Genomic DNA, 26,525 nt, shown 5'->3' with positions numbered 1-26,525 from the left:
TTTCTCATCTCGATCCTAAAAGATTTCCCCCTTATCCTTAAGCTGTGACCCCTTGTCCTGGACTTCCCCAACATCGGGAACAATCTTCCTGCATCTAGCCTGTCCAACCCCTTAAGAATTTTGTAAGTTTCTATAAGATCCCCCCCTCAATCTTCTAAATTCTAGCGAGTACAAGCCGAGTCTATCCAGTCTTTCTTCATATGAAAGTCCTGCCATCCCAGGAATCAGTCTGGTGAAAACTCACACCTCCAGATTCAGGGACAGTTTCTTCCCAGCTGTTATTAGGCAACTGAATTACCCTACCACAACCAGAGAGCAGTGCTGAACTACTATCTACCTCGTGGGAGACCCTCGGGCTATCCATGTTCGGACATTGCTGGTTTTACCTTGCACTAAACGTTATTTCCATATTATGTAAGTGGCCCGGTGTAATCGTGTCTTGTCTTTCTCCTGACTGATTAGCTAGATAGGGCTCTTAAAAATAGCGGAGTCAGGGGATATGGGGAGAAGGCAGGAATGGGGTACTGATTGGGGATGATCAGCCATGATCACATTGAATGGCGGTGCTCGAAGGGCCGAATGGCCTCTATCCCTGCACATATTGTCTATTGTTTATTGTACATCGGTAGACGGGACAATAAACTAAACGGAACTGTTCCGAGATCTGAATTTAATGATATTCTAGGAGAGGTTTAACGGGCCGACTGGTCTCTTCCTGCTTCCACGACCCACTGACAACGGTCTCCCTATTCTCCCGCAGAGTGTCTACGCTGGTTTGAGGTTTAACGCAGCCCGACTCAAAGACCGGAGGCGCTAGAGACGAGCATGGCGTGTAGTGGAAGATATTGAACCCGGAAATGCAGCCGGTGAAAGTTCCAGCAGCAAACTGCTAATTTGGTTGATTGACGGGATGGTGCGAATGTGTTACAGATAAGGCGCACATCCTTCCCAGTACCTGCCAAATTACGGTAAGTACACACATGTACTCAGAAGAAAAACTCCTATCCTGACCGTGTACCGGTAGACACATCTCCTCGCGTCTCCAAAGCAATTTCCACCAAGCTATTGGAAACGGCATCCAGAGGCGAATAGCGATGCCCAGTCTCCGGCGATGGGTTACGACGTTCCGTTACTTTTAACCTGATCTTGTGGTCCCGATTTCCTTCTAAATTCACTTTGTGTTTCTTTGTTTAAAATATTTTTTTTATTAGAAGTAAGAACAATAATAGGTGCCACAGATACCTGGTATATATTGACATGTTACAATTCATGTACAGCTTTTATTATTTTTATTTTAACAATAAAAAGGATTGTATTTTGTATTTCTAACATAAGACTCTGCTGTAACTCCAGAATTTAACAAAATATTTCCGTGGCAATGTACAATAAACCAGTTTTGAAAACTCGAGCGCTGTGCTTTTTTTTTTTAAATTTCAGATGTTATCCAAATAAAATCCAGCAAGATCATAAAATACACGATTGAATGTGGGGATCTGAAACTGGATTTGTTCAATGTGTAATAAAGAGTCCCTACTGACTCGCGCCCTATCCACGTTCTCCAGAGATGCCGCTCAGTTACTCCAGCGCGCTGTGTCTTTATTTGTTAACCAGCATCACTGTGCTCGTGTCACAGAGTCGTGGGGCTATTGAGGGAGTGCAGTGTATTCTTGTTATTGAGGGAGTGCAGCGTAGGTTCACCAGGTTAATTCCCGGGATGGCGGGACTGACATATGATGAAAGAATGGGTCGACCAGGCTTGTATTCACTGGAATTTAGAAGGATGAGAGGTGATGTTATAGAAACATATAACATTCTTAAGGGGTTGGACAGGCCAGATGCAGGGGAAATGTTCCCGCTGTTGGGGGATTTCCAGAACCAGGGGTCACACACAGTTTACGAATAAGGGGTAGGCCATTTATAACAGGGATGAGAAAATACCTCTTCACCCAGAGAGTTGTGAATCTGTGGAATTCTGTAGAGGCCGATTTTCTGGATGTTTTTCAAGAGAGAGTTATGTATGAATTGTTCTTAGGGCTAACGGTATTAGGGGATATGGGATGGGAGATCTTGGTCGCCACGGACGCGATGGGCCGAAGGGGTTGTTTCCGAGCCAGCACCGCCATTCAATATGATCATGGCTGATCATCCACAATCAGTACCCCGTTCCTGCTTTCTTCCCATATCCCTTGGTTCCTTTAGCCCTAAGAGCTAAATCTCACTCTCTCTTGAAAACATCCTGTGAGTTCTCCTCCACTGCCTTCTGTGGCAGAGAATTCCACAGATTTACAACTCTCTGGGTGACGCACTTGTGTGCGGCCGACTCTGGAAAATTAAAAAGTGAACTAATTGAGATGTTTACAAAGGTTACACAAAAAAGCTGGAGAAACTCAGCGGGTGCAGCAGCATCTATGGAGCGAAGGAAATAGGCAACGTTTCGGGCCGAAACCTTTCTTCAGACTGATCGGGGGCGGGGGTGGGTGGGGACAAGAAAGGGAAAAGGAGGAGTAGCCCGAAGGCTGGGGGATGGGAGGAGACAGCAGGGGGGCTGAGGAAGGGGAGGAGACAGCAAGGACTAACAAAATTGGGAGAATTCGATGTTCATGCCCCCAGGATGCAGACTCCCCCAAACGGAATACGAGGTGCTGTTCCTCCAATTTCCGGTGCTGCTCGCTGTGGCCATGGAGGAGACCCAGGACAGAGAGGTCGGAGACGGAGTGGGAGGGGGAGTTGAAGTGCTGAGCCACCGGGAGGTCAGCTTGGTTATAACGTTTACAAAGTTCGAATCGCGAAAGTGAACTTTGAGGTCTGGAGTGTCGAGAATTGTTGCTGTTCCGTTTGCTCCGTCTATCCCCACGTCCGTACTTATTGAACATTGCTGAGCAACACTTTCTAAAGTAGGTAATATTCCTGAAGTTGTGTAGGAAGGAACTGCAGATGTTTACACCGAAGATAGACACACGACTGGAGTAACTCAGCGGGACAGTCAGCATCTCTGGAGAGAAGGAAATGGGCAACGTTTCGGGTCGAGACGTTCATAGCAAAAGGATTTGAGTATAGGAGCAGGGAGGTTCTACTGCAGTTGTACAGGGTCTTGGTGAGACCACATCTGGAGTATTGCGTACAGTTTTGGTCTCCTAATCTGAGGAGATTCTTGCCATAGAGGGAGTACAGAGAAGGTTCACCAGACTGATTCCTGGGATGTCAGGACTTTCATATGAAGAAAGACTGGATAGACTCGGCTTGTACTCGCTAGAATTTAGAAGATTGAGAGGGGATCTTATAGAAACTTACAACATTCTTAAGGGGTTGGACATGCAGGAAGATTGTTCCCGATGTTGGGGAAGTCCAGAACAAGGGGTCACAGTTTAAGGATAAGGGGGAAATTCTTTAGGACCGAGATGAGAAAAACATTTTTCACACAGAGAGTGGTGAATCTGTGGAATTCTCTGCCACATGAGGTAGTTGAGGCCACAGTTCATTGGCTATATTTAAGAGGGGAGTTTGATGTGGCCCTTGTGGCTAAAGGGATCAGGGGGTATGGAGAGAAGGCAGGGATGGGATACTGAGTTGGATGATCAGCCATGATCATATTGAATGGCGAATGCAGGCACGAAGGGCCGAATGGCCTCTACTCCTGCACCTATTTTCTATGTTTCTATGTTTCTATGTTTCTATGTTTCTACGAGACCATTCACAAAAATGCTGTAGAATCGCAGCGGGACCGGCAGCATCTATGGAGAGACGGTCCGCTGCTCCGGCCCCTATTGCGGCAGCGTGTCCTTTGACCCCGTGTACCCCAGGCCGGATGTAGCATCTCATTCATTCACTTCTCTCGTTTTATTTATAATACATTTAATTTACATACAGACTAAATCAACATCTCCATATAAAAACAAAACTCCTAGATCAGAGGAATGGAAGAATTGCACACGCCTTGCCAAAAGCCTCTGCCATTAAGATTTCCAACATTCCTCAATAGCGGGATTAATCTAAGTCTAACATTACATTGTTTGATTTGCATTTCCGACACCGAGCCACAGAGATTCAGGCAACCCCGGAATGTTCAGATGGGGATGTAGTGTCGCCGCGGCCTTGGGCCCTCTCTTCACAATGCAACGTTGGCATAAAACACAATCTGGTTCTCACCTGCCGGCGGGAGGCGAGGCGGCGAACTGGAGCGAGGCGTATACAATGGGATCTGGGGGCTGAAATGTACATTAGCCATTGGTATTTTAAAAATATCGTTCACGACGCCCTAACATTCCTTAACGATCGGGCAACAGAAGCGTGACATATTCCTCACATCCTCCAGGAACTGCAGCAGATTCCCATCCATAAACCCACGTTAACTCTGTTTAGGCTCATCATTCTCTGCCTCAGAATCGAATTCTCTGCCTCAAGAGGCCGGTTCTCTGGACCCTTTCAAGAGAGAGCTGGATAGGGCTCTTAAAGATAGCGGAGTCGGGGGATATGGGGAGAAGGCAGGAACGCGGTACTGATTGGGGATGATCAGCCGTGATCACATTGAATGGCGGTACCGGCTCGAAGGGCCGAATGGCCTCTACTCCTGCACCTATTGTCTGTTGTCTATTGTCTATTAATCATTCACACCCGTTCCCAAACATCAGGTTTGTGTGGTTTTTTTTTATAACGAAGCACCCCTTAAACTACAGTCTGAAGAAGGGTTTCGGCCCGAAACGTTGCCTATTTCCTTCGCTCCATAGATGCTGCTGCACCCGCTGAGTTTCTCCAGCTTTTTTGTGTACCACTAAACTACTGTCCACCTCATTGGTGACCCTCGGACTATCTTTGATCGGACTTTACTGGTTTTAACGTCATTCCCTTATCGTGTGTCTATACATGTCTTGTCTTTCACCTGACTGGATAGCACGCAACAAAAGCTTTTCCTTGTACCTCGGGACTGGTGACAATAAACCAAACTGAGTTAATCACACATACCTGCGTCTCACTTCCACGCCCTCGCCTTCTTCCCCTTTGGCGGTCGATGCCTGTATGTTCATGGCGGAGAGAAGGAATTCTGAATATTATTTGGTCCTGACAATTTATAGTCAGTTACGGAGATGGCTTAACATGCCTACAATCGCCGAGTTCACAGTCGCCTTAATCCTTCCTTAACATGCCTACAATATGTCACTGGTCATCAAATATGTCTTGAATCACCCAACATGAGAAGGGTTTCCTAAAATCCCATGGAACCTGCAACGATCTCCCGAGATGGGCGAAAGCCGAATACTTTAAAACATTCCAAGATTCACAATGTCTTCAACGCCCGCCCTCGGGCCTTTTCACCAGAGTTACCACTAATGACGGGAAATACATCTGCTGGAACTTCACACACACCATCCCGCATATTTCAACCCACCATGACCTCAATCTAATTCACCTCACTGCCCGCCCTATCCATTCCAGCCAATTCTTTCTGAAATCATTGACAGACGAGTTAGGAAGTTGGAGTCATAGAGTGATACAGTGTGGAAACAGGCCCCTCGGTCCCACCTGCCCACACCGGCCTACATGTCCCAACTACACTAGTCCCACCTGCACTAGTCCCACCTGCCCACACCGGTCTACATGTCCCAACTACACTAGTCCCACCTGCCCACATGTCCCAACTACACTAGTCCCACCTGCCCACACCGGCCTACATGTCCCGGCTACACCAGTCCCACCGGCCTACATGTCCCAGCTACACTAGTCCCACCTGCCCACACCGGCCCACATGTCCCAGCTACACTAGCCCTGCCTAGTCATAGAGCGATACAGTGTGGAAACAGGCCCCTCAGCCCCACCTGCCCACACCGGCCCACATGTCCCAGCTACACTAGTCCCACCTGCCCGCGCTTGTTCCCTGGAGAAGGGACCGCCATGGGTTATAGGGATAGGGCTGGGAATCGCGAGGCCTCACCTGCTGCGCGGGTTTGATAGATCCAGATAGGAATGAGGATGAGTGAGAAGGCGAGGATCATCGAGAGGCCGATCGCTGCGATATAACACCAGTCTAGTGAATGAGAAATGTTACTCAGTGAAACGATGGTTTATTGTCACCTGTACCAGGTGCGGCGACATTCTTTGTTTCTGCAAAGTGCACAAAGATCCGACAAATTTACTAAAAGTGTCCCCCCCCCCCCCCCCCCCCCCCCCCCCCTTCGCTCTCTATAGATGCTGCTTCACCGGCTGAGTTTCTCCAGTATTTTTGTGTACCTTCGCAAAGCCAGGTGCTGGACCCCAGATGAGCAGATATTACTTGAACAGGCATCACCCACCCCTGTAATACTGTCAAGCCGAGTGCTGCCATGGCAAAGACCGAAGGACATAGCTTCAAATTTACAGGAGCAAAGATGAAAGGTGATGTAAGTGGGGTAAATATTTTATACAGGTGATGTTGGGGGCCTGGACTGCGCTGCCAGAGGTAGTGGCGGGGACAGTGGCCTCTAAGATGCATTTACACAGGACATGAAGATGCCGGGAATGGAGGGATATCGATCACCCTCAGGCAGAGGAAATTAATTGTACTTGGTATCGCGGTCATCATGAACATGGTGGGCCGAAGGGCCTGTTCATGTGTCGCACTGTTGTGTGTTTTATGTTTAATAAAAGATCAGAATATCGTGGCAACGTTTTACTGACCTAAGGATGACAGAGAGACGCGGCACACGAGGCCATTTAGCAATCAGTTTAGTATAGATTAGTTTAGACATACGGCGAGGAAACAGGCCTTTCGGCCCATCGAGTCAGCGTCGACCAACAACCGCCGGTACACACCAGGACAATTTGGGGAGGCCACAACGTTGCGCGTCTGTGGTTGAATCGTGAGCTGCGATTGAATGGCGGAGTAGACATGATGGGTCAAAAGGCCCAATTCGTCTCCTGATGAACTTGCTGGGTTTGATAGTATTGCGGATGGAGAGAAGGGCTGTGGGAATATCTTCACCTCGTGGACTCCATCAGTTTTAGAAGCAAGATAATGTTCAATGCCCCAAAGCGCGACTCATATAAATCCCGACAAAATGCAGAGGTCAACGTAGATACTGCGCGGCAGATGACACCTTGGACATAATGTGAGCTGTGCCGTGTACCAACTCACCATGGTCTGGGGTGGGGATGGGACGGGACACGCTCTTGGTCCGGGTCTTGTCCGCGCTCCCCATTTGCACAATGCATGTACAGATCTCCCCTCTCCACCAAAGTCCAGCCGGGACCAACACTTGACTTCTAACGCTGTAGCTGTGATCCGGCTCAATCCGGCCCGAGTCACTCCGTCCGTTCCGTCAGCTGTCCCGAGATGTTCCAGTAAATGACAACCACGTTGGAGGAAAGGCCGCTGACTTCACACACCAGGGGGGCCGAGTCGTTTGTCTCAACTTGTGGCACAAACACCAGCAGACTGGTCTCGTTGGTGGAGCTGTCTGGGAGGAGATTGGGACACAGTTAACGCGGGGTTCGGCCACAGTGAAAGTCTGTGCATAATTCCACCTGATCTTACCTCCGACCAGAAGCGTGAGACCTCTCGCGAATGTTGCATAGTTATCCCATCCAGAGCAGTAATATACACCCGAGTCGTCAACTTGGGCGTCCCGTATTCTCAGAGTGGACGTGTAAGCGCCGGGACCTTTTTTTAAAGTCGCCCTGCAGCCGGTCAGTGTGCAGCCGGTGGTCTTAATTGCTGTCGGGGCCTCGTCCACACGCTGTTTGTACCAGAGGACGTGTTCCGCGATTTCCACGATGTACTGCATCTTACAGGACAATTCAACCGCCTGACCGACATCAGCAGTCACAACACCCCGGGCCCCGGACGGAAAAGGCCCGAATCCTGCAACTGGAAACATATCCCTTAAATTAAAGTTATCTGTTAGGTGACGAGAGGAACTCGGACAGAAACGTGTTGCTAGTAATTTAAGAAATTTGCAGTCATTGGAGATCGCATTTGGTGTTTCAGAATTCTTTACAATTACCTACATTAACAAAATTGGAAAAACCAGAAGGCAGTTGAGGCATAAAGGATACAGAGTGCTGGAGTAACTGAGTGGGTCAGGCAGCATCTGTGGAGAACATGGATAGGTGACGTTTCACAGAGTGCTGGAGTAACTCAGCGGGTCAGGCAGCATCTGTGGAGAACATGGATAGGTGACGTTCCACAGAGTGCTGGAGTAACTCAGCGGGTCAGGCAGCATCTATGGGGAACATGGATAGGTGACGTTTCACAGAGTGCTGGAATAACTCAGCGGGTCAGGCAGCATCTGTGGAGAACATGGATAGGTGACGTTTCACAGAGTGCTGGAGTAACTCAGCGGGTCAGGCAGCATCTGTGGAGAACATGGATAGGTGACGTTTCGTGTCGGGACCTTTAATCTTTTTGGAAACCGGTAAAAATAGTTAATTATGTCCACGTAATGGAAAGAGTAAAAATCTATCGATATAAATATTATCGTGGGTATATATATCTGAAGAAAGGCCTCGACCTGAAACGTCACCTATTCCTTCTCTCCAGAGATGCTGCCTGTCCCACTGAGTTACTCCAGCATTTTGTGTCTACCATATATATATATATGGATAATAGATACACTAACATATACAATACAGATTGTGTTAAGTAGGGTTGATTTCTCCACTGAGATGGGCCCTGGATACGGAGGGTTGGGAAGGGGGAATGTTGGTGAACGTCACCACTTTGTTAGCATCAACCCATGGATTTCTGACCAACCTCAACCCCGACTCACTCACCGCAAACCCGGAACATCTGAACAACGAAGACCAGAGGAAGAGCGTCCATGGAGATGTGGGCGGCTGGTACTGCGCTCCCGGCGAAGTGTCCGACTGAGGTGAGTTGAGCCTCTTTGGTTCAGCCTCTGGCTCGGTGATGCTTGGTGCCAACTTCCGCGGGCGGGGCCGCCGGGTCCTGAACCACTTGGGGAAGATTGACGGGGCTTAAAGAGGATGTCAGGCCATGTGTTCATTCCTGCAGGGCGGAGAAGGAGCATCACTTTAAAGGTCACCTCTGCCTGGTGACCCTGCCTGGTGACCCTGCCTGGTGACCCTGCCTGGTGACCCTGCCAGGTGACCCTGCCTGGTGACCCTGTCTGGTGACCCTGCCTGGTGACCCTGTCTGGTGACCCTGCCTGGTGACCCTGCCAGGTGACCCTGCCTGGTGACCCTGTCTGGTGACCGTGCCCGGTGCGGGGCTGCTCAGGCGAGGCAGCACTCACGTTACTGGAGTAGAAGCAAAGCCACTCTGGTTCAGGTTAACGAGGCCCACACTTGACAGGTAAACCCTCTCACAGCTTCCACGGGATGTGCGTTGCTAATGGCGTTGGTGCCTGGCCTCCAGGGACCTTGATGAACGAGCAAACAGGATGGTCTAACGGGCTGACCTTTGGGCGAGAGCAAAGAGCGTAAACAGGAAACCCACACAGAGGCCTAGCTCGAACACTGTTGCCACCTCAAGCGACAATCTTGATGAGATTGTTGGTCAACGATGTTGCATCAGTGAACGTGTCTTTCAAGTCTCTGAATGTATGAAAAGTCAAACCGATACAGTCTGTGAATGTAGGCGAGATCGTGTGTGAGTTGCACCCCAGTTGTCAGTGTCTGCGCCAGACAGCCCTCTGTAACCACCTGGTCCCAATCCTCTGGGCAACTGGGGCTAGTTAGTTCACCTGGTATTGAAGGTTAAACCTGTCTCTGTATAGACAACATACTGGGGTCATTCTGCAGGGCTGGGCAACATCTCCAGAGAGAATGAATGGGTGACGTTTCGGGTCGAGACCCTTCTTCAGACTGACGTCAGGGAGGATGGAAATAGATAGATAAGGAAGTTTGAAGGTGTGAAAACAGGGCAAAGGGAATGGTGATCAAGGATAATGTTGAATAGATCATTGTTAGCTGGGAACCAAACAGGTAAAATGCAGTCGAAATCAGTAAGGCTGGTCGGAGAACTGGGAAACATAGGTGCAGGAGGACACATGGGTGCATTTTCACCCATTGAGTTGTGAATCTGTGGAATTCTCTGCCACAGAAGGCAGTGGAGGCCAATTCACTGGGTATTTTCAAGAGTTAGATTTAGCTCTTAAGGCTAACGGAATCAAGGGGTATGGAGAGAAGGCAGGAACGGGGTACTAATTTTGGATTAATGCATTTCGTTGTCTCTGTACTGTACACTGACAATGACAATTAAAATTGAATCTGAATCTGAATGATCAGCCATGATCATATCGAATGGCGGTGCTGGCTCGACGGGCCGAATGGCCTCCTCCTGCACCTATTTTCTATGTTATGAACGTGGATAATTGACGTGGCTGTGGGATCCCTTCTTCAGATGCGTTTCAAACTCCCCGATTACGTTGCAAGTACCTCCAGTTGTTTTGGTAGTTTCATCATTTATGAAAGTTAATACATTGTTTGTACTTATTCGAATTTTGTTTCATTATTTTGTACTTTCTTTCCGGATTTGTAAATATGTTCGGACACATTTGATTGAATCAGAAGTTTCAACGAATTAAACCCAATGTCCCTCTCCTTGCGTCCGTTGCTGCTCGTGGCTCCGTCCTTGATTCTCCTGTCTCCGGGGGCAGTGTTGGGTGTGACTGGGCTGTGTACACACACACACACACACACACACATAGCCCATGACATAATGGAGATGAGTTATTTGGTTTAGTTTAGAGATACAGCGCAGAAACCGTGCCAACGCCGACCAGCGACCCCCTGGACAATTTACATGTATACCAAGGAACTAGAGATCCCGCAGACGAACCCATAGTGAGTATGGAACCCAGGCCTCTGACGCTGTGAGGCAGCATCTCACCGCTGCACCAGGGATTACCATTCATCCCCACTTCAAGCGATAATCACAGCACTATAACCAAACGCTCCTCAACACCAGACAGACAAGAAACCGGAGAAGATTCTTCGAGAACTCAACCAACCTTTATTGCCCTTAGTCTCTGCTGCACAGTCAGTAAACGTCAAAAACATTGAGCCAAGTGATGGCGAAACAAAGAACTGCAGATGCTAGTTTACACCAAAGATACAGATGTACTGCTCCATAATATAGACACACAGAGAGGGAGAGAGAGTTAGACAGGTACATGGACTGGACAGGTTTGGATGTAATGTGGGCAGGTGGGACTAGCGTATATGGGATATGTCAAGGGCCCGTTTACACACTGTATCACTCTATGACACAGAGTTCTGGAGTAACTTCGCTAATCAGGCAGCATCTTTGGAGAACATGGATAGGTGATGTTTCAGGTCGGGACCCTTCATGGTGGCTTGTGGGGTGGGGGAGAGGCTGGTCTGGTAATGACAGGTGAGGGGAGGGGGGGGGGGGGGGGGGTGACGGGCAGATGCGTGGGTAAGTTACAAAGGCAGGAGGTGAAAAAGGACGAGAAGTTTCACCTATCCATATTTCACTGCTCCACTGCCAAATCTCAAGATGTGCCTACATTGAATAAGTATCACAAAATGCTGGAGTAACACTTTTCCGGTCGAGACCCATCTTTGACCCAAAACGTTACCCATTCCTTCTCTCCTGAGTTACTCCAACATTTTGTGTCTATCTTCAATTTAAACAGGCATCTGCAGTTCCTTCCTACCCACTTTGAAGTTCTCCTACTCCCTCCAACGGGAGTTCTACGAGACCCTCTCTCACTGCTCTCCCCCCATCTATGATCTCCAGAGATGCTGTCTACTTGTGACTTCTTACCAGAATGCTGCCTGGATTAGAGGCAATGAGCTCTAGAGACGTTGGACAAACCAAGATTGTAAACATACAGGATAGTGAAAGGCTTGGATAGAGTGGATGTGGAGAGGATGTTCCCACTAGTGGGAGAGTCTAGGTATAGAATTAAAGGGCATTATTTTAGGAAGGAGATGAGGAGAAATTTCTTTAGTGAGAGGGTGGTGAATCTGTGGAATTCTTTGCCACAGACGACTGGGGAGATTTTGTGAGTCAGTGAGTATTTTTTTAAGGCAGTTAGATTCTTGACTCGGACAGGTGTCAGGGGTTATGGGGAGAAGGCAGGAGAATGGGGAGATAGATCAGCCATGATTGAATGGCGGAGTAGACTTGATGGGCCAAATGGCCTCATTCTACTACCAGTCATGACCTTTTCTCTGGAGTACAAAGACTTCAGGGGGACAATATAAAAGTCAGTAACATTGTGAGAGGCATCGATAGGACAGAACCTCCCCCCCGGGGTGGAAATATCAAAGACTAGAAGGCATAGGGTTAAGGTGAAAGGGACAAGTTATTTTACATTAACACAGAGGGTGGTGGGTGGCTGGAACACAGTGCCAGTGGATACATAGAGAATAGTGATGTTCAACGTGGATATGCAGGGAATGGAGAGATATAGATCACGTGCAGGCAGAGATTAGTTTAACTTGGCTTCATGTACGGCACGGACATTGTGGGCCGAATGGCCTGTTCCTGTGTTGTACTGTTTTGTGTTCTATGAATGAATACAATTCCCAGGGGGATTTTGAACAACCAAGAATGCCCTGGCAATTCCATGTCTAGGGGAAGGTGTTACTGTGAGCACAGCTCAACCCCCCCCCTCACCACCCCCCCCTCCACAGTGCTGACCCTGACCCTACACATGACACCCCACCCTGTGGGGGACTCCTCACCCCTCCACCCCTGCAAGGGGCAGACAGGGTTAAGGCTTTTCAAACAAACTATTTAGAAGAGTAACTGTGAACCCGCTCCGCTCTGCTCCGCACGTTCAGGCAAGTTCCTGGCTCACAGCTCCGGGCCACTCCTGTGGGGAAGAGGAGAGGGGTCAGAGGGGAGCACAGACCCATGCCGGCCAGCACACTGTGGCTGACCCCTGCCTCACCCCCTCACTGCCCCCCTGTAATTCACTGACCCCTTGCCCATCCTCACCCCACCGGTCCCATCAGTCCAGCCAGCCTCCAGCTGACCCCTCCCTGACCCCATGTAATTCCCTGACCCCTTGCCCATCCTCACCCCATCAGTCCAGCCAGCGTCCAGCTGACCCCTCCCTGACCCCCTGTAATTCCCTGACCCCTTGCCCATCCTCACCCCACCGGTCCCACTGGTCCCATCAGTCCAGCCAGCGTTCAGCTGACCCGTCCCTGACCCCATGTAATTCCCTGACCCCTTGCCCATCCTCACCCAGACAAACCCTCGCCTACTGTCCAACCCCTCTCTGACCCGTGCGTCTCCCACGCCTTGCCTCTCCACGGCACCTGCAGACCCCTGCCCCAACTACAGTATATGCCCAGCCCCTCCCCAGCCTGAGGTGGGAGACACGACAGGAGGTGGGAGAGAGATGGAGGGAGAGAGAGACACAGAGGATGAGAGGGAGAGGAGAGAGACTGGATGAGAGGGATAGGGGAGAGAGGGAGAGACACAGGATGAGAGGGAGAGGAGAGAGACTGGATGAGAGGGAGAGGAGACTAGATGAGAGGGAGAGGGAGAGACAGGATGATATGGAGAGAGACTGGATGAGAGGGAGAGGAGACTAGATGAGAGGGAGAGGGAGACACAGAATGAGAGGGATAGGGGTGAGAGGGAGAGAGACAGGATGAGAGGGAGACACAGAATGAGACGGAGAGAGACTGGATGAGAGGAGCGAGAGGGGGAGAGAGCAGGACGTGAGGGAGAGGGCAGTGCAGAGGGAGAGATAGAGAGAGGATGAGAGGGTGAGTGGAGAGAGAGACAGGATGAGAGGGAGAGGAGACTAGATGAGAGGGAGAGGGAGACACAGGATGAGACGGAGAGAGACTGGATGAGAGGGGCGAGAGGGGGAGAGAGACAGGACGTGAGGGAGAGGGCAGTGCTGAGGGAGAGATAGAGAGAGGGTGCTAGGGAGAGAGAGAGACACAGGATGAGAGAGACGGGGAGGGAGGAGGTGCAGGCAGAACGATGGAGGGAGTGAGTGGTAATGGGACGGGTCAGTACCTTGGAGCAAACGGGGTGCAGTCCTAGAGAAACTCGTCATCAGCCGGGACGGCTCCTGAGCTGCTGCCCAGAGGGTGCCCTGCAACAACACACGTCAAAGACATGCGGGTTAGTAGGATAATTGTCCCTCTGTAAATTGGCCCACGTGTGTGGGGAGTGGATGAGAAAGTGGGATAGCACAGAACTAGTGTGAATGGGTGGTCGATGGTGGGCTGTACCAAGCAATCAGTGACCAATAAAAACATGTAATAACTTTCCTCCACACAGAGGGTGGTGGGTGTATAGAACAAGCTGCCAGACGAGATAGTTGAGGCTGGGACTTTCACAACATTTCAAATACATTTGGACAGAGAAATGCATAGGAAAGGTTTAGAGGGATATGGGCCAAACAGGCTTATGTGACTAGTGTTGGTGTGTGTGGGGAGGAGCTGAAGGGGCTGTTTCCATGCTATGTGACTGTATTAATCCAACGCAGAGTTTCCCCTTCTCGTGAGGGGAAGCATTTTCCAGTCGGTTGTGCGGGGAATGAGTCGTGGTGTTGCCGAGCGTTTGTGAGGCGCTGGACTGGCATCCTAAGGCGTACCCGCGACACTCTGCCAAGATTCGGGCAGTTGTGGCTTTGTGCTTCCTGCAGTCGCTTCAGAAACGGCGCATCCATCCGTGGCCCCAGTCACATCGTTCTAAATTAAACACAGAGCGGTCAGTAGGGAGCAGAGACTCGACCCGAAACGTCACCTATCCATGTTCTCCACAGATGCTGCCTGACCCGCTGAGTTACTCCAGCACTCTGTGAAACGTCACCTATCCATGTTCTCTACACAGATGCTGCCTGTCCCGCTGAGTTACTCCAGCACTCTGTGAAACGTCACCTATCCATGTTCTCCACAGATGCTGCCTGACCTGCTAAGTTACTCCTGCACTCTGTGAAACGTCACCTATCCATGTTCTCCACAGATGCTGCCTGACCCGCTGAGTTACTCCAGCCCTCTGTGAACCCGCTGAGTTTCTCCAGCCCTCTGTGAAACGTCACCTATCCATGTTCTCCACAGATGCTGCCTGACCCGCTGAGTTACTCCAGCACTCTGTGAAACGTCACCTATCCATGTTCTCCACAGATGCTGCCTGACCCGCTGAGTTACTCCAGCACTCTGTGAAACGTCACCTATCCATGTTCTCTACTCCAGCATCTTGTGTCTGTCCTCTTCCTTCACCAAGCCCCTCACTCTCCTGGTCCACCCCCACATTATAAACCTGTCCATAGACAGACAGTGTAGCTCCTCACTCTCTCCCACACACCGCTCTTCTTCCTGGCGTCGAAGGGAGCTGTGACCTTTGGTTCTGCAAGAGGTCCTCAAAACCATGGAGATCACGTTATAGAAGAATCAGGCCATTCGGCCCTTCGTGTCTTCTCCACCATTCAATCATGGCTAATCCCATTTTCCTGTCTTCCCATAAACCTTGACATCCGTTCTAATCAAGAATCTATCTATCTCTGCCTTAAAAATATCTACTGACTTGTCCTCCACAGCCGTCTGTGGCAATGAATTCCACAGATTCACCACCCTCTGACTAAAGACATTCCTCCTCACCCACTTTCTAAAAGAGCGACATTGAATTCTGAGGCTGTGACCTCTGGTCCTGGACTCTCCCACCAGTGGAAACATCCTCTCCGCATCCACTCTATCGCGTGTGGGACTGGGCCCCGTGTGTGGGATGGGACTGTGTGTGTGGGACTGGGCCCCGTGTGTGGGACCAGACTGTGTGTGTGGGATGGGACTGTGCGTGGACATTACCAGCAGGGTCTGCAGGTTTGTTGGTGCCACCATCCAGTGGGTGTCGGCTCCGTCTGCCACCGTGGCTCCATCTCCCTGCGGGCACCGCACGGCGTGTCCCTGCCGCACCAGCTCCTCACCAATATCCACGCTCTTGGGACAAGACACAGAGCCCGTCAGCACACCCCGGACCAGACACCACCCACACCCCCCCTCCCAACACCAAAACCTTCCCCACAACACCTGCCCCATGCCAGCAAGTGGCTCAATGCCCCAGCTGGGAACTACAACCAACAGGTGCTCCCACCACCACCATCCCACTCCCAAGGGTGAAACACTTTGCAAAGTCTCCAAAGAGATTGCGAACATATTCCAAGGATGAGACATTTATAACATCACAAGACATGGGAGGAGAATTTGGCCATTCAGCTTAGCCAATGGCACAGCGTTAGAGTTGCTGCCACACAGCGTCAGAGACCCTGGTTCAATCCCGACTATGGGTGCTGTCTGTACGGAGTTTGTACCTTCTCCATGACCACGTGGGTTTTCTCCAGGTGCTCCAGTTTCCAAAGCTATCAGCAGGCAACTGAACCATGCTATAACCAACTAGAGAGCGGTCCTGACCTCCCATCTACCTCATTGGAGACCCTCGGACCATCTTGACGTTAGCTTACACTAAACATTATCCTGCATCTGTACACTGCGGATGACTTGAGTGCAATCACGTGTAGTAATGTAGGGAGAAATCATGATTACATGTCATCGTGCAAGGGGAAAAGATTTAATAGGAATCTGAGGAGTAACTTTTTCACACAAAGGGTGGTGGGTGTGTGGAACGAGCTGTCAGTGGAGGTAGACACAAAATGCCAGAGTAACTGAGCGGGTAAGACAGCACTGGAGAGAAGGAATGGGCGACGTTTCGGGTTGAGACCCTGCTTCAGACTAATGTGAGGGGAGGGGGCGGGACAAAGATAGAATGTATGCGGAGACAGTAAGACGAGTGGGAGAACTGGGAGGTTCTCTGGGGCTACCCCAACGTTTATGAAACTGTTAGACAGATACATGGATAGGGCAGGTTTGGAGGGATATGGGCCAAATGCAAACACAGTGTAGCCGGGACATGTTGGCTGGCGTGGATAATTCGTACACCCGTGGTGCCCACTGTACACCTGTGGTGCCCACTGTACAGTACTGGGCCTTAGTACATCCGTGGTGCCCAGCACTGTACACCTGTGCTGCCCACTGTACACCTGTGCTGCCCAGTACTGGGCCTTGGTACATCCGTGGTGCCCGGCACTGTACCGCAGTACATCCGTACTTCCCGGCACTGTACATTAGTACACATGATGATAATAAAGGAAGCTACCTTACACCAGTGCTGCCCAGTACTGTACACCCACGCTGCCCGGCACTGTACATCCATACTTCCCGGCACTGTACATTAGTACACATGATGATAATAAAGGAAGCTACCCTACACCAGTGCTGCCCAGAACACCTACCTTGCCCTGTCTTCGGTCGAACAACTGAACCCGTGGCCTGGTCACCCCTTCACTCTGCAGGTAGCTACAGATCCGAGCCAGCAGCACCTTCCACTCTGCACAGTGGGCGAGACCATCAAAACAGTTCATGGCTGCCTCCGACCAGCTCTCCCCTGGAACAACACAACAGTCCTCACTCAGTAGACAGACCGCAACGCCTTGGACTTGGAGGAAGTGGGAGGAGTCAAAGGAGAAGCTGTTGGGGGTGAGGGTTAGTAGAGGGAAATTGGATGATTCTGCGGTCGAGGAATAAACGGAGGGTGTTAAGGTCTTTGTGGTGGGGGCTGGAGGTGTAGAGTGACTGGACGTCCATTGTAAAGATGAGGGAGTGGGGGCTCGGAAAGCAGAAGTCATTAAAGAGACAAAGGGCATGTGAGGTATCTTGGACATAGGTCGGGAGAGATAGGGTGGAGTCGAGGTATGTGGAAAACATTTCCGTGAGACAGGAGCAGGCAGACAGGGCTGTTGTGTTGATGGATTTTGGGGAAAAGGTAAAAACTGGGCTGTGCGGGGCTGGGAAACAATAAGATTGGAAGCTGTGGACGGCAGACAGCCAGAAATGATGTAATCTGTAACGGTGTGTGAGATTAAGGCCCAGTGCTCGTCTGTGGGATCATGGTCCAAGGATAAGTAGGAGGAGGTGTCTGAGAGTTGTCACCTGGCCTCAGCCCGGTAGAGGTTGGTGCGCTAGGCTACCACGGCACCTCCTTTGTTGGTGGGTCCACTCACCGACGGGCCGAATTCCATCGATGCTGCACTCGACGACGGCCTGAAAAGGCAGACTCAGGAAATCACTCCTGGAGACAAAACACAAACGCCATGAGGAGACTGGGGACACAGGGAAGCGAGGCAGAGACACGCACGCACATGCGTGCACACACACACACACACACGAATGCACTCACACTGCACACAAACACGCGTGCACAGGAATACACACACACAGCACACAAACATCCACACACAAATGCATGTAAACATAGGCACACACACACACACATATGCACGTACACACATGCGCTCACACACACACACATATGCACGTACACACATGCGCTCACAAACACACACATATGCACGTACACACATGCGCTCACACACAAACACACACATATGCTCGTACACACATGCGCTCACACACACACACATATGCACGTACACACATGCGCTCACACACAAACACACGGAGACAGAGGAAAGACGGTGTAGAGTGGAGGCGAAGCAGGTAAAGGGTAGGAATGTGGTGACGCAAGAGACTGCAGATGGCAGAATCCTGAGCAATAAAACAAAGGGCTGGGGGAACTCAGCGGGACAAGCAGTGTGGGTGGAACTAATTGCCGCAGACGGCTGTGGAGCTAAAGATATTGGGTTTTATTAATGCAGAGATTGATCGGTTCTTGATTAGTGAGAGCTCCAAAGGTCAAGGGAAGGAGGCAGGACGGGGTCGAGAGGGAAAAATAGATCAGCCATGATAAACTGGGAGAGCAAACTCGATGGGCTGAATGGCCTAATTCTGCTTCCATGTCTTATGGTCTTATATCCACCTATCACTCAGAGGGCCACAAAATTCTGGAGTAACTCAGCAGGTCAGGAAGCATCTCTGGAGATGTTGCCTGACCAACTCAGGTACTCCAGCACGTTGTCCTTGTGTGTGATGGGTGGATACAGATAAGGGAAGTTGTGTCAACTGACCTGAGGACCTGTATGTTTGCCAGGGCTGCCTCTCCGTTGTCTCCGTAATCCACATAGTAGAGGTCAGCGTTGCCGTTTTGCAGGAAGCCCAACACACAGGCTCGGTACCAGAAACCGTCGTTCTGGAAGGGAGCTGCCACGATGTCCCCCATCTTTGGGACGAACGCCTCACCCTGTGGAGAGTTTGTGAGGGAAGTGTGAGTCTGGTCCCGACTGCCAGGCGAGAGGAGAGAGCTCTGAGTACTGCTTTCAAGAGAGAGTTAGATTTAGCTCTTAGGGCTAAAGCAATCAAGGGATATGGGAAGAAAGCAGGAACGGGGTACTGATTTTGGATGATCAGCCATGATCATATTGAATGGCGGTGCTGGCTCGAAGGGCCGAATGGCCTAGGTCTGCACCTATTTTCTATGTTTCTATGAATGGCGGTGCTGGCTCGAAGGGCCGAATGGCCTAGGCCTGCACCTATTTTCTATGTTTCTATGAATGGCGGTGCTGGCTCGAAGGGCCGAATGGCCTAGGCCTGCACCTATTGTTCCATGTTTCTGTGCTTTCTACACCACCTCTGCAACACTCATCAGCATGCTTCACCGCTCCGCCCAGGACTGCAAGAAACTGCAGAGAGTAGTGGATGTGGCCCAGTCCATCGCACAGATCCTCCCCCAGCCCCTCTGTGGGTGTGTAGCTCCTTCCTGGCCATGGGCCACACTTACCGCTTTGCTGGAGTTGCTGTAGTAGCGGGACATCTCGGAGCAGAGGTTGTCCAGCTGCAGGCACCTGGAGCCCAGGATCTGGATCCAGAAGTGGCCGGGGTTTTCCGAAGCTGAGACGTAAACTTCCAGATGTTCGTCTGCAAGGAAACTGAAGTCAGGACTGGGAACTGTGGAGAAAGGAGGAAAGAAATATTACACTCCAGATCGGGAATGCCTGTGGGAGAGAAGGGACTGGGTAAAACGTCGCACTCACGGGGGAACGGCAAGGGACACCTTGTTATCTCCCACCATCGGCCGGAATGGGTGTCTGCTAGCCCGGACAAGGTTCAACCACACACACGACACCAGGTCTCGGCACGGTGGTGCAGCGGTTAGTGCCACTGCCTCACAGCACAGGATGCCCAGGTTCGCTCCTGACCTCGGGTGCTGTCTATACCTTCTCACCGTGACCACGTGGGTTATCTTCGGGTGTTCCAGTTTCCTACCACATCCCAAACATATACAGGTTCATTGGCTTCTAAAAACTGCCCCTCGTGTATCGGACGTATGTGTGGGATAACATAGACCTAGTGTATGGGTGATTGTTGGTCAGCATAGACTCGGTGGGGCCGAACGGCCCGTTTCCATGCTGCAACTAAATCAAAAACAAAAAAGACAATGCCTCGACAGCTGCCAGGGTGCAATCCCGATCTTCCATCCTACCCCATTGCAGACATTGCACTTTTTCTGTGCAATTCAAACTCTACTGTTAAAGTTACAGCATAAATACAGGCTCTTCAGCCCACCAACTCCACTCCGACCATCGATCACCCGTTCACACAAGTTCCATGTTATCCCACTTTCTAGTCCACTCTCCGCACACGAGAGAGTAATTTACTGGGGGCCAAATAAACTACAAACCTGCATGTCTTTGTGTTGAGGAAACCAGAGCACCCAGAACACTCTCCACATCTGCCCCTGCCACGGGCAAGACACGGAACAGGCACTGAACCACACTCTCCAGATCTGCCCCTGCCACAGAAGCAATACACAGAACAGCCACTGCCCCTCTGGGCAACAAGGCACAGGTTCTTACTTTCAAACTTGGTGTGCTGATGTGTGGCAACTCGCTCCCCTCCGTCTGTGTCCTCTTCGCCTCCCACCCTGAGGGTGGGCTCTGTTCTGTGCTCCTGCCCCTCCTCCCTGCTGTGTCCGGGCGTCCACCCTCCACGCTGGGGCGAGCCCGGGGCTGCCGGTGCTGGGGCCAGTACCGGTGACTGTCCTGGTGCCAGTGCTGTTGACGGCATCTCCCCGTCCATACGCCGGCCAGCCGGGTGCTTGCGGTGTCTCCTGCCGGCGGCTGAGCAGGCCAGCTGCTCCCGGAACATCTCCTCCTCCTCCATCTTCCCCACGACCAGGGCCTGGGGGGGGAGGGGAAGCAGAGGCTGGGTCAGGGGTAGGGGTTTAAGCACATCAGGAACACCGGGGGAGGGGAGCACATCAGGAGCAGTGGGGGTGGGGGGGGGAGGGGAGGGGGTGGGGAGCTGGCACTGCTCACCTTGGCAGACGCCACCTCCTGCTTGGTGCCGCTGATACTGACCACACGCCTGAATCCCACCGCCCCGTCACCTGGGTGCTTTTCACACACGATCCTCGCGCCCGTGGCCCGGCACATGGCACGTATCGACTCTCCACCATGGCCTGCGGACAGGAAACAACACCATCACAGTCCGCACAGGCCCGCAATAGACCATCCCAGCCCCCCCCCCCCCCCCCCCCCCCCCCCCAACCGACACATGGCACAGGTCGACTCTCTCCCATGACCTGCGGTGGGAAACAACGCCACCACTGTGTGAACAAGACCACTGGGGCCTCGTCCTCCTCCCCACCCCACGCTGTCACTGTCCGCCCAGGACCACTGGAGACACCATCTCTGACCCCCTCAGCCATTCCCCGCTGCACCAGGTTATGGGAGACCCCCCTCTCCCCCACCCGGCCCGATACATGGCACGGATCGATTCTCCTCCACGACCTGCCACTCGGAGATGCAGCTCTGACCACCCACCGCTGCCCCAGGACCATTGGAGACACTCCCACCCATGCACCACCAGGCTGTGGAAGCCCCCTCCTGCCCCCAGCCCTGCACCGGGCAGAGAGGTGTGGGGACGGGGACGGGGGGCTGGCACACAGGGAGCAGTGCGGGTCACCTATGATGCGTCCCACTGTGTGAGGGGGGACGTGCAGCTCCTCGGTGACCCTGGCTCCATGGGCTAGCAGCTGGCGAATGGCCGCCCTGGCCTTGCACACTTGCACGGGGGCCCCCACGATCGTCAGCTTCCTCTCGGCCGCTCCCCCCTCGTCGGCCCACTCCTCGCCGCCCTCCATGTCGATGCGGGCTCCCGTCTCCCTCCGCAGCTGCAGGGGGGAGGGGGGGAGGTGGTTAGGGAGGGGTTATGGTGGGGATTAGGAGGGGGAATGGGTGGGGAGCGGAGGGCGAGGTGGAAGAGTGTGGGTGGGGGGTGTGTAGTGTTGAAGGGTTAGGGTGGGGAGTGGGAATGGGTGGGGAGTGGAGGGTGAGGTGGGAGAGTGTGGGTGGGGTGTGTGTGGTGTTGAGGGGTTAGGGTGGGGAGTGGGAGGGGAATGGGTGGGGAGTGGAGGGCGAGGTGGGAGAGTGTGGGTGGGGGGTGTAGTGTTGAGGGGTTAGGGTGGGGAGTGGGAAGGGGAAATGGGTGGGGGGGGGAGTGGATGTGGAGGAGGAGGTGGTGGGGGGGGGGGGAGAGAGAATGGTCCAAGGGGGTTACAGCAATCTGGTAACATACACACTCTTCACCACCCCCCTCCCCAGCGCTCTCCTCTACTTAGTTTTAGTTCTCTCTCCGACCCTCCCCGCCCCTAGACGTTGTACTAGTTTCACTGTCATCTTGTTTTGTTCCACTGTTCGTATCCCCTTCATTATCACCGTCTCCACAGCCACATAACAATTTAAAGAAAAATCAATTTGATAAAAGTGAAAGCACTTGAAGCACATGAAATATTAAAAAGCAATACTGCAAACATGAATTATAAAGATTGCAGGCTTGCCTTACTTCCATAGTTGCACTGATCTGTGCCAAACCCTGGATCATACAGAGGTTTGGGGAGATTATGGAGCCATTTAAAAACCACAAAGGGAACAGATAGGCACAGAGTCTCTTACCCAGGGCAGGGGAATCAGGAACCAGAGGACACAGGTTTAAGGTGAGAGGGGAGAGATTTTTCACACATGGTGTATGGGTACATGGTATAAGATGTCAGAGAATGGAGTTGAGGCAAGTACAATAACATTTAAATACATTTGACAGGTACATGGATACATAAGGTGTAGAGAGAGAGATAGACCTAACATAGGTCCAAATATGCGCGGGGATCGCTGGTCAGCATGGACTCTGTGGGCCAAAGGGCCTGTTTCTGCACTGTATCGCTGAACTAAATTAAACTATCTCTAAACGTCACCATACCAGCGTGCCTGGACGAGAGGAGGAGCTGCGGGGAACGTCATTCTTACCTGTTGGATCGTAGTGCCCTGCCGGCCGATGATCAGCTTCACGCTGTCACGAGGAACCTTCATGTCCACGGCGATCTGATTGTCACCCACTAGCACGCAGTGCTCACCTGGAGCAGAGACAGAGTTAGTGACCATCCATGCACTGCCTCTTTTTTTTACAAATTTGCAGATTTCAGATTTGTAAACACAGTACTATCTGACCAGATGTGTTACTCCAGCACTTTGTGTTCAACTGGAGAGGATTCTACAGGATTGTATTCATTGCCATTTGGCAGAGAATGGGTTAATTGGGATAGTCAGCACAGCATTGTATGCAACAGATCATGTCTATATGAATTTATTGAGAAGTGGATGTTGTTCATATGGACGTTAGTAAGGCATTTGAAAGGTCCTTCATGTTCTGCTGAACCAGAAGATTAAGATGGAATGGGTGACGTTTTGGGTCGAGACCCTTCCTCAGACCGAAAGTCACGGGAAAATCGAGAGATGTAGACAGTGATATGGAGAGATAAAGAACAATGAATGAAAGATATGCAAAAAAGTAAAGATGATAAAGGAAACAGGGTATTGTTAGCTGTGTGTTGGGTGAAAACGAGAAGCTGGTGCGACTTGGGTGGAGGAGGGATGGAGTAAGAGGGAATGGTGGGTTACTTGTAGTTAGAAGTTTCATCCAACAAACAGCTTGTCACCCGAAACGTCACCCATTCCTTCTCTCCAGAGATGCTGCCTGTCCCGCTGAGTTACTGCAGCTTGTTTTTGTATACACAGAATGGTGGGTGTGAGGTATGTGTTGCCTGAGTTGGTGGACTGGTGTTTAAGAGGATTTTAGATCGGCACATGAATATGCAGGGAATGGAGGATTATGGATCACAGACTGGCAGGGGAGATCATTGTAATTTGGCATAGAGTTGAGCACAGATGCTCCTGAGTTGTTTTATGTTCGATATAAAAGTATCATGACAAGTTTGTAGTGCTGGCTGTGTACAGAATGTTCACATCACAGTTTTTACTATCAGTTTAGTTTAGAGATACATCGCGGAAACAGGCCCTTCAGTCCACCGAGTCCGCACCAACCTGCGATCCCTGCATACTAACACTATCCTACACACATCCTACACACAGCGATCAACAGGTGTTAAGTGAGATGCATGCAGCAATGGTCACCATGAACAGCAGAGCAGGCACGAGTCAGCGTGGACGAGGAATTGTTGCGTGAACACACACTGAAGATGCTTCACTGCTGCTCTTACCCAGGCTCTCGCTGTATCTCCTGTAAAACACGTAGGCCATGGCAGCACCTGCTGGAAGGCCGACAGCCAGCAGCACCTTCTGTGTTGTGGTCAGGCTGCTCCAGGCACTGTGTGCCGACATTGCTGCTCCTCTCGGGCCGACCCGAGACTTGGGTTCGATCCTGACTAAGCGTGCTGTCTGTATGTGGAAAACAAAGCCCCAGTCATAGAGTCGCAGTGATACAGCGTGGAAACAGGCACTTCTGCCCAACATGTCCCAGCTACATTAGTCCCAGCTGCCCCGCATTTGATCCATATCCCTCCAAACCTCTCCTATCCATGTATCTGTCTAACTGTTTCTTAAACGTTGGGATAGTCCCAGCCTCAACTACCTCTTCAGGCAGCTCATTTCATGCACCAACCACCTATTGTGGGAAAATGTTACCCCTCAGATTCCTATTAAACCTTTTCCTTCACCTTAAACCTATTTCCTTCACCTTAAACCTATTTCCTCTGGTCCTCGATTCACCCACTCTGGGCGAGAGAAATGAAGAAATCTGGCACAAGGGTACCTTAACCCGACCACATCGGACTGACGGCCAGAATCCAGCATCACCTTGATGGACAACACTAAGACACAAACAGGCAGGTACATGGAAAGGGAAGCAATTTTTACTGCAAATGTTTTGGACATCACTAGTTACTATTGTAGCCTTTCAAGCCAAACATCCGTTTATGTCAGCACTCCACACCAACGGACCAGACCCTCACAACAATACCTTCCACCTCATTCCCTCACTAACTCTGCCAACCCCCTCTACTCCAATCCCATGATATTCAACCGTTCCCAGCCCTACCTTGTGAAACTCTGCAAGAATCTGAAGAAACTAAATCAATTCCTGCCCTTTGCATTGCTACATGGCATCCATCAAAGTTTACAACTGTCATCCACCTCGCCTGCATCCCATCTGGCCCCCACCCCATCGCATCTAGCCCCCTCCCCTCCATCCCATCTAGCCCCCCCCCCCACCACAACTAGCCCCCCCCACCCCATCTAGCCCCCTCCCCTCCATCCCATCTAGCCCCCTCCTCTTCATCGCATTTAGTCCCCACCCCTCCATCCCATCTAGCCCCCACCCCTCCATCCCATCTAGCCCCCACCCCCCCTCCACAACTAGCCCCCACCCCCATCCCATCTAGCCCCCCCCCCCCCTCCATCCCATCTAGCCCATACCCCACCACAACTAGCCCCCCCCCCCCATCCATCCCAACTAGCCCCCACCCTCCATCCATCTAGCCCCCACCCCACCCCTCCATCCCATCTAGCCCCCTCCTCTCCATCGCATTTAGTCCCCACCCCCCTCCATCCCATCTAGCCCCTCCCCTCCACCCCACCCAGCCCCCCCCCTCCATCCATCTAGTCCCCACCCCCTCCACCGCATCTAGCCCCCACCCCAGCCAATCCCATCGCATCTAGCCTCCCACCCCACCATCGCATCTAGCCCCCACCCTACCACAACTAGCCCCTCCCCTCCATCCCATCTAGCCCCCCCCCCTACCACAACTAGCCCCCCACCCTCCATTCCATCTAGCCCCCACCCCCATACCCCATCTAGCCCCCACCCCACCCCATCTAGTCTCCATCCCACCCCAAATCTAGCCCCCTCCCCTCCATCCCAACTAGCCCACACCCCATCGCATATAGCCTCCCCCCTCCCCTCGAGCACCCATCCAATGTCCTCCCCCCCCCCTCCCCTGTGGGTCCCATCACCCGAGCCCCCATCCCTTCTCTCTCCCCCCCAGTCTCCATTCCTTCTGCTGTCCGTTCCTTCTCTCTCTCCGCCCCTCCCTAACCCTTCCCCTCCTCCATCTCTCTCCCTCCCTCCATCTCGGCCCGGTACCCCGCTGGTCCCTCCATCCCCACCCCAGAGGCCGGTACATCTGCACCTGTCCCCGGGCCTATGTCACCTCACCGTTGTCCACTCCCCGCCCTCCAGCCGCCGCCGCCGCCGAGTCCCTCCTCCCCCCCTCCCCCCCCTCGCGGGGCCGGGCACGGCGCGCCGCCCAATCAGCGGCCGGAGTCGCGGGCACCGAACCAGCCAATCAGATTAGA

The 26,525-nt window shown here is 51.9% G+C and overlaps 2 protein-coding genes across 2 annotated transcripts in view; one reads left to right on the top strand and one right to left on the bottom strand.

Annotated features, from left to right (window-relative positions):
* Positions 1–1,955, top strand: part of LOC129694524 (immunoglobulin kappa light chain-like) — an 8,472-nt gene extending 6,517 nt beyond the window's left edge. Inside the window, exon 6 of the mRNA XM_055631245.1 lies at positions 761–1,955. Coding sequence (XP_055487220.1) covers positions 761–817 — 57 coding nt within the window. The 3' untranslated portion in view covers positions 818–1,955. The remainder of the gene's footprint in view (positions 1–760) is intronic.
* Positions 1,956–11,346: 9,391 nt separating this feature from the next.
* Positions 11,347–26,429, bottom strand: tdrkh (tudor and KH domain containing). The gene is made up of 14 exons (XM_055631237.1): positions 26,386–26,429; positions 24,434–24,611; positions 23,184–23,290; positions 21,847–22,054; positions 21,198–21,340; positions 20,736–21,060; positions 19,661–19,827; positions 18,951–19,123; positions 17,988–18,055; positions 17,220–17,371; positions 15,739–15,870; positions 14,529–14,625; positions 13,946–14,024; positions 11,347–12,779 (listed from the first exon to the last, which is right to left on the bottom strand). Exons 2-13 carry the CDS (start codon positions 24,552–24,554, stop codon positions 13,969–13,971), a joined length of 1,749 nt encoding a protein of 582 aa, XP_055487212.1. The 5' UTR covers positions 24,555–24,611; positions 26,386–26,429; the 3' UTR covers positions 11,347–12,779; positions 13,946–13,968.
* Between the last annotated feature and the right edge of the window lie 96 nt (positions 26,430–26,525).

This window comes from Leucoraja erinacea, unplaced genomic scaffold, assembly GCF_028641065.1.
Source record: "Leucoraja erinacea ecotype New England unplaced genomic scaffold, Leri_hhj_1 Leri_69S, whole genome shotgun sequence".
NCBI lineage: Eukaryota > Metazoa > Chordata > Chondrichthyes > Rajiformes > Rajidae > Leucoraja > Leucoraja erinaceus.
The sequence above is the reverse complement of the archived record's forward strand: the minus strand, read 5'-3'. Positions and strand labels throughout refer to the sequence as shown.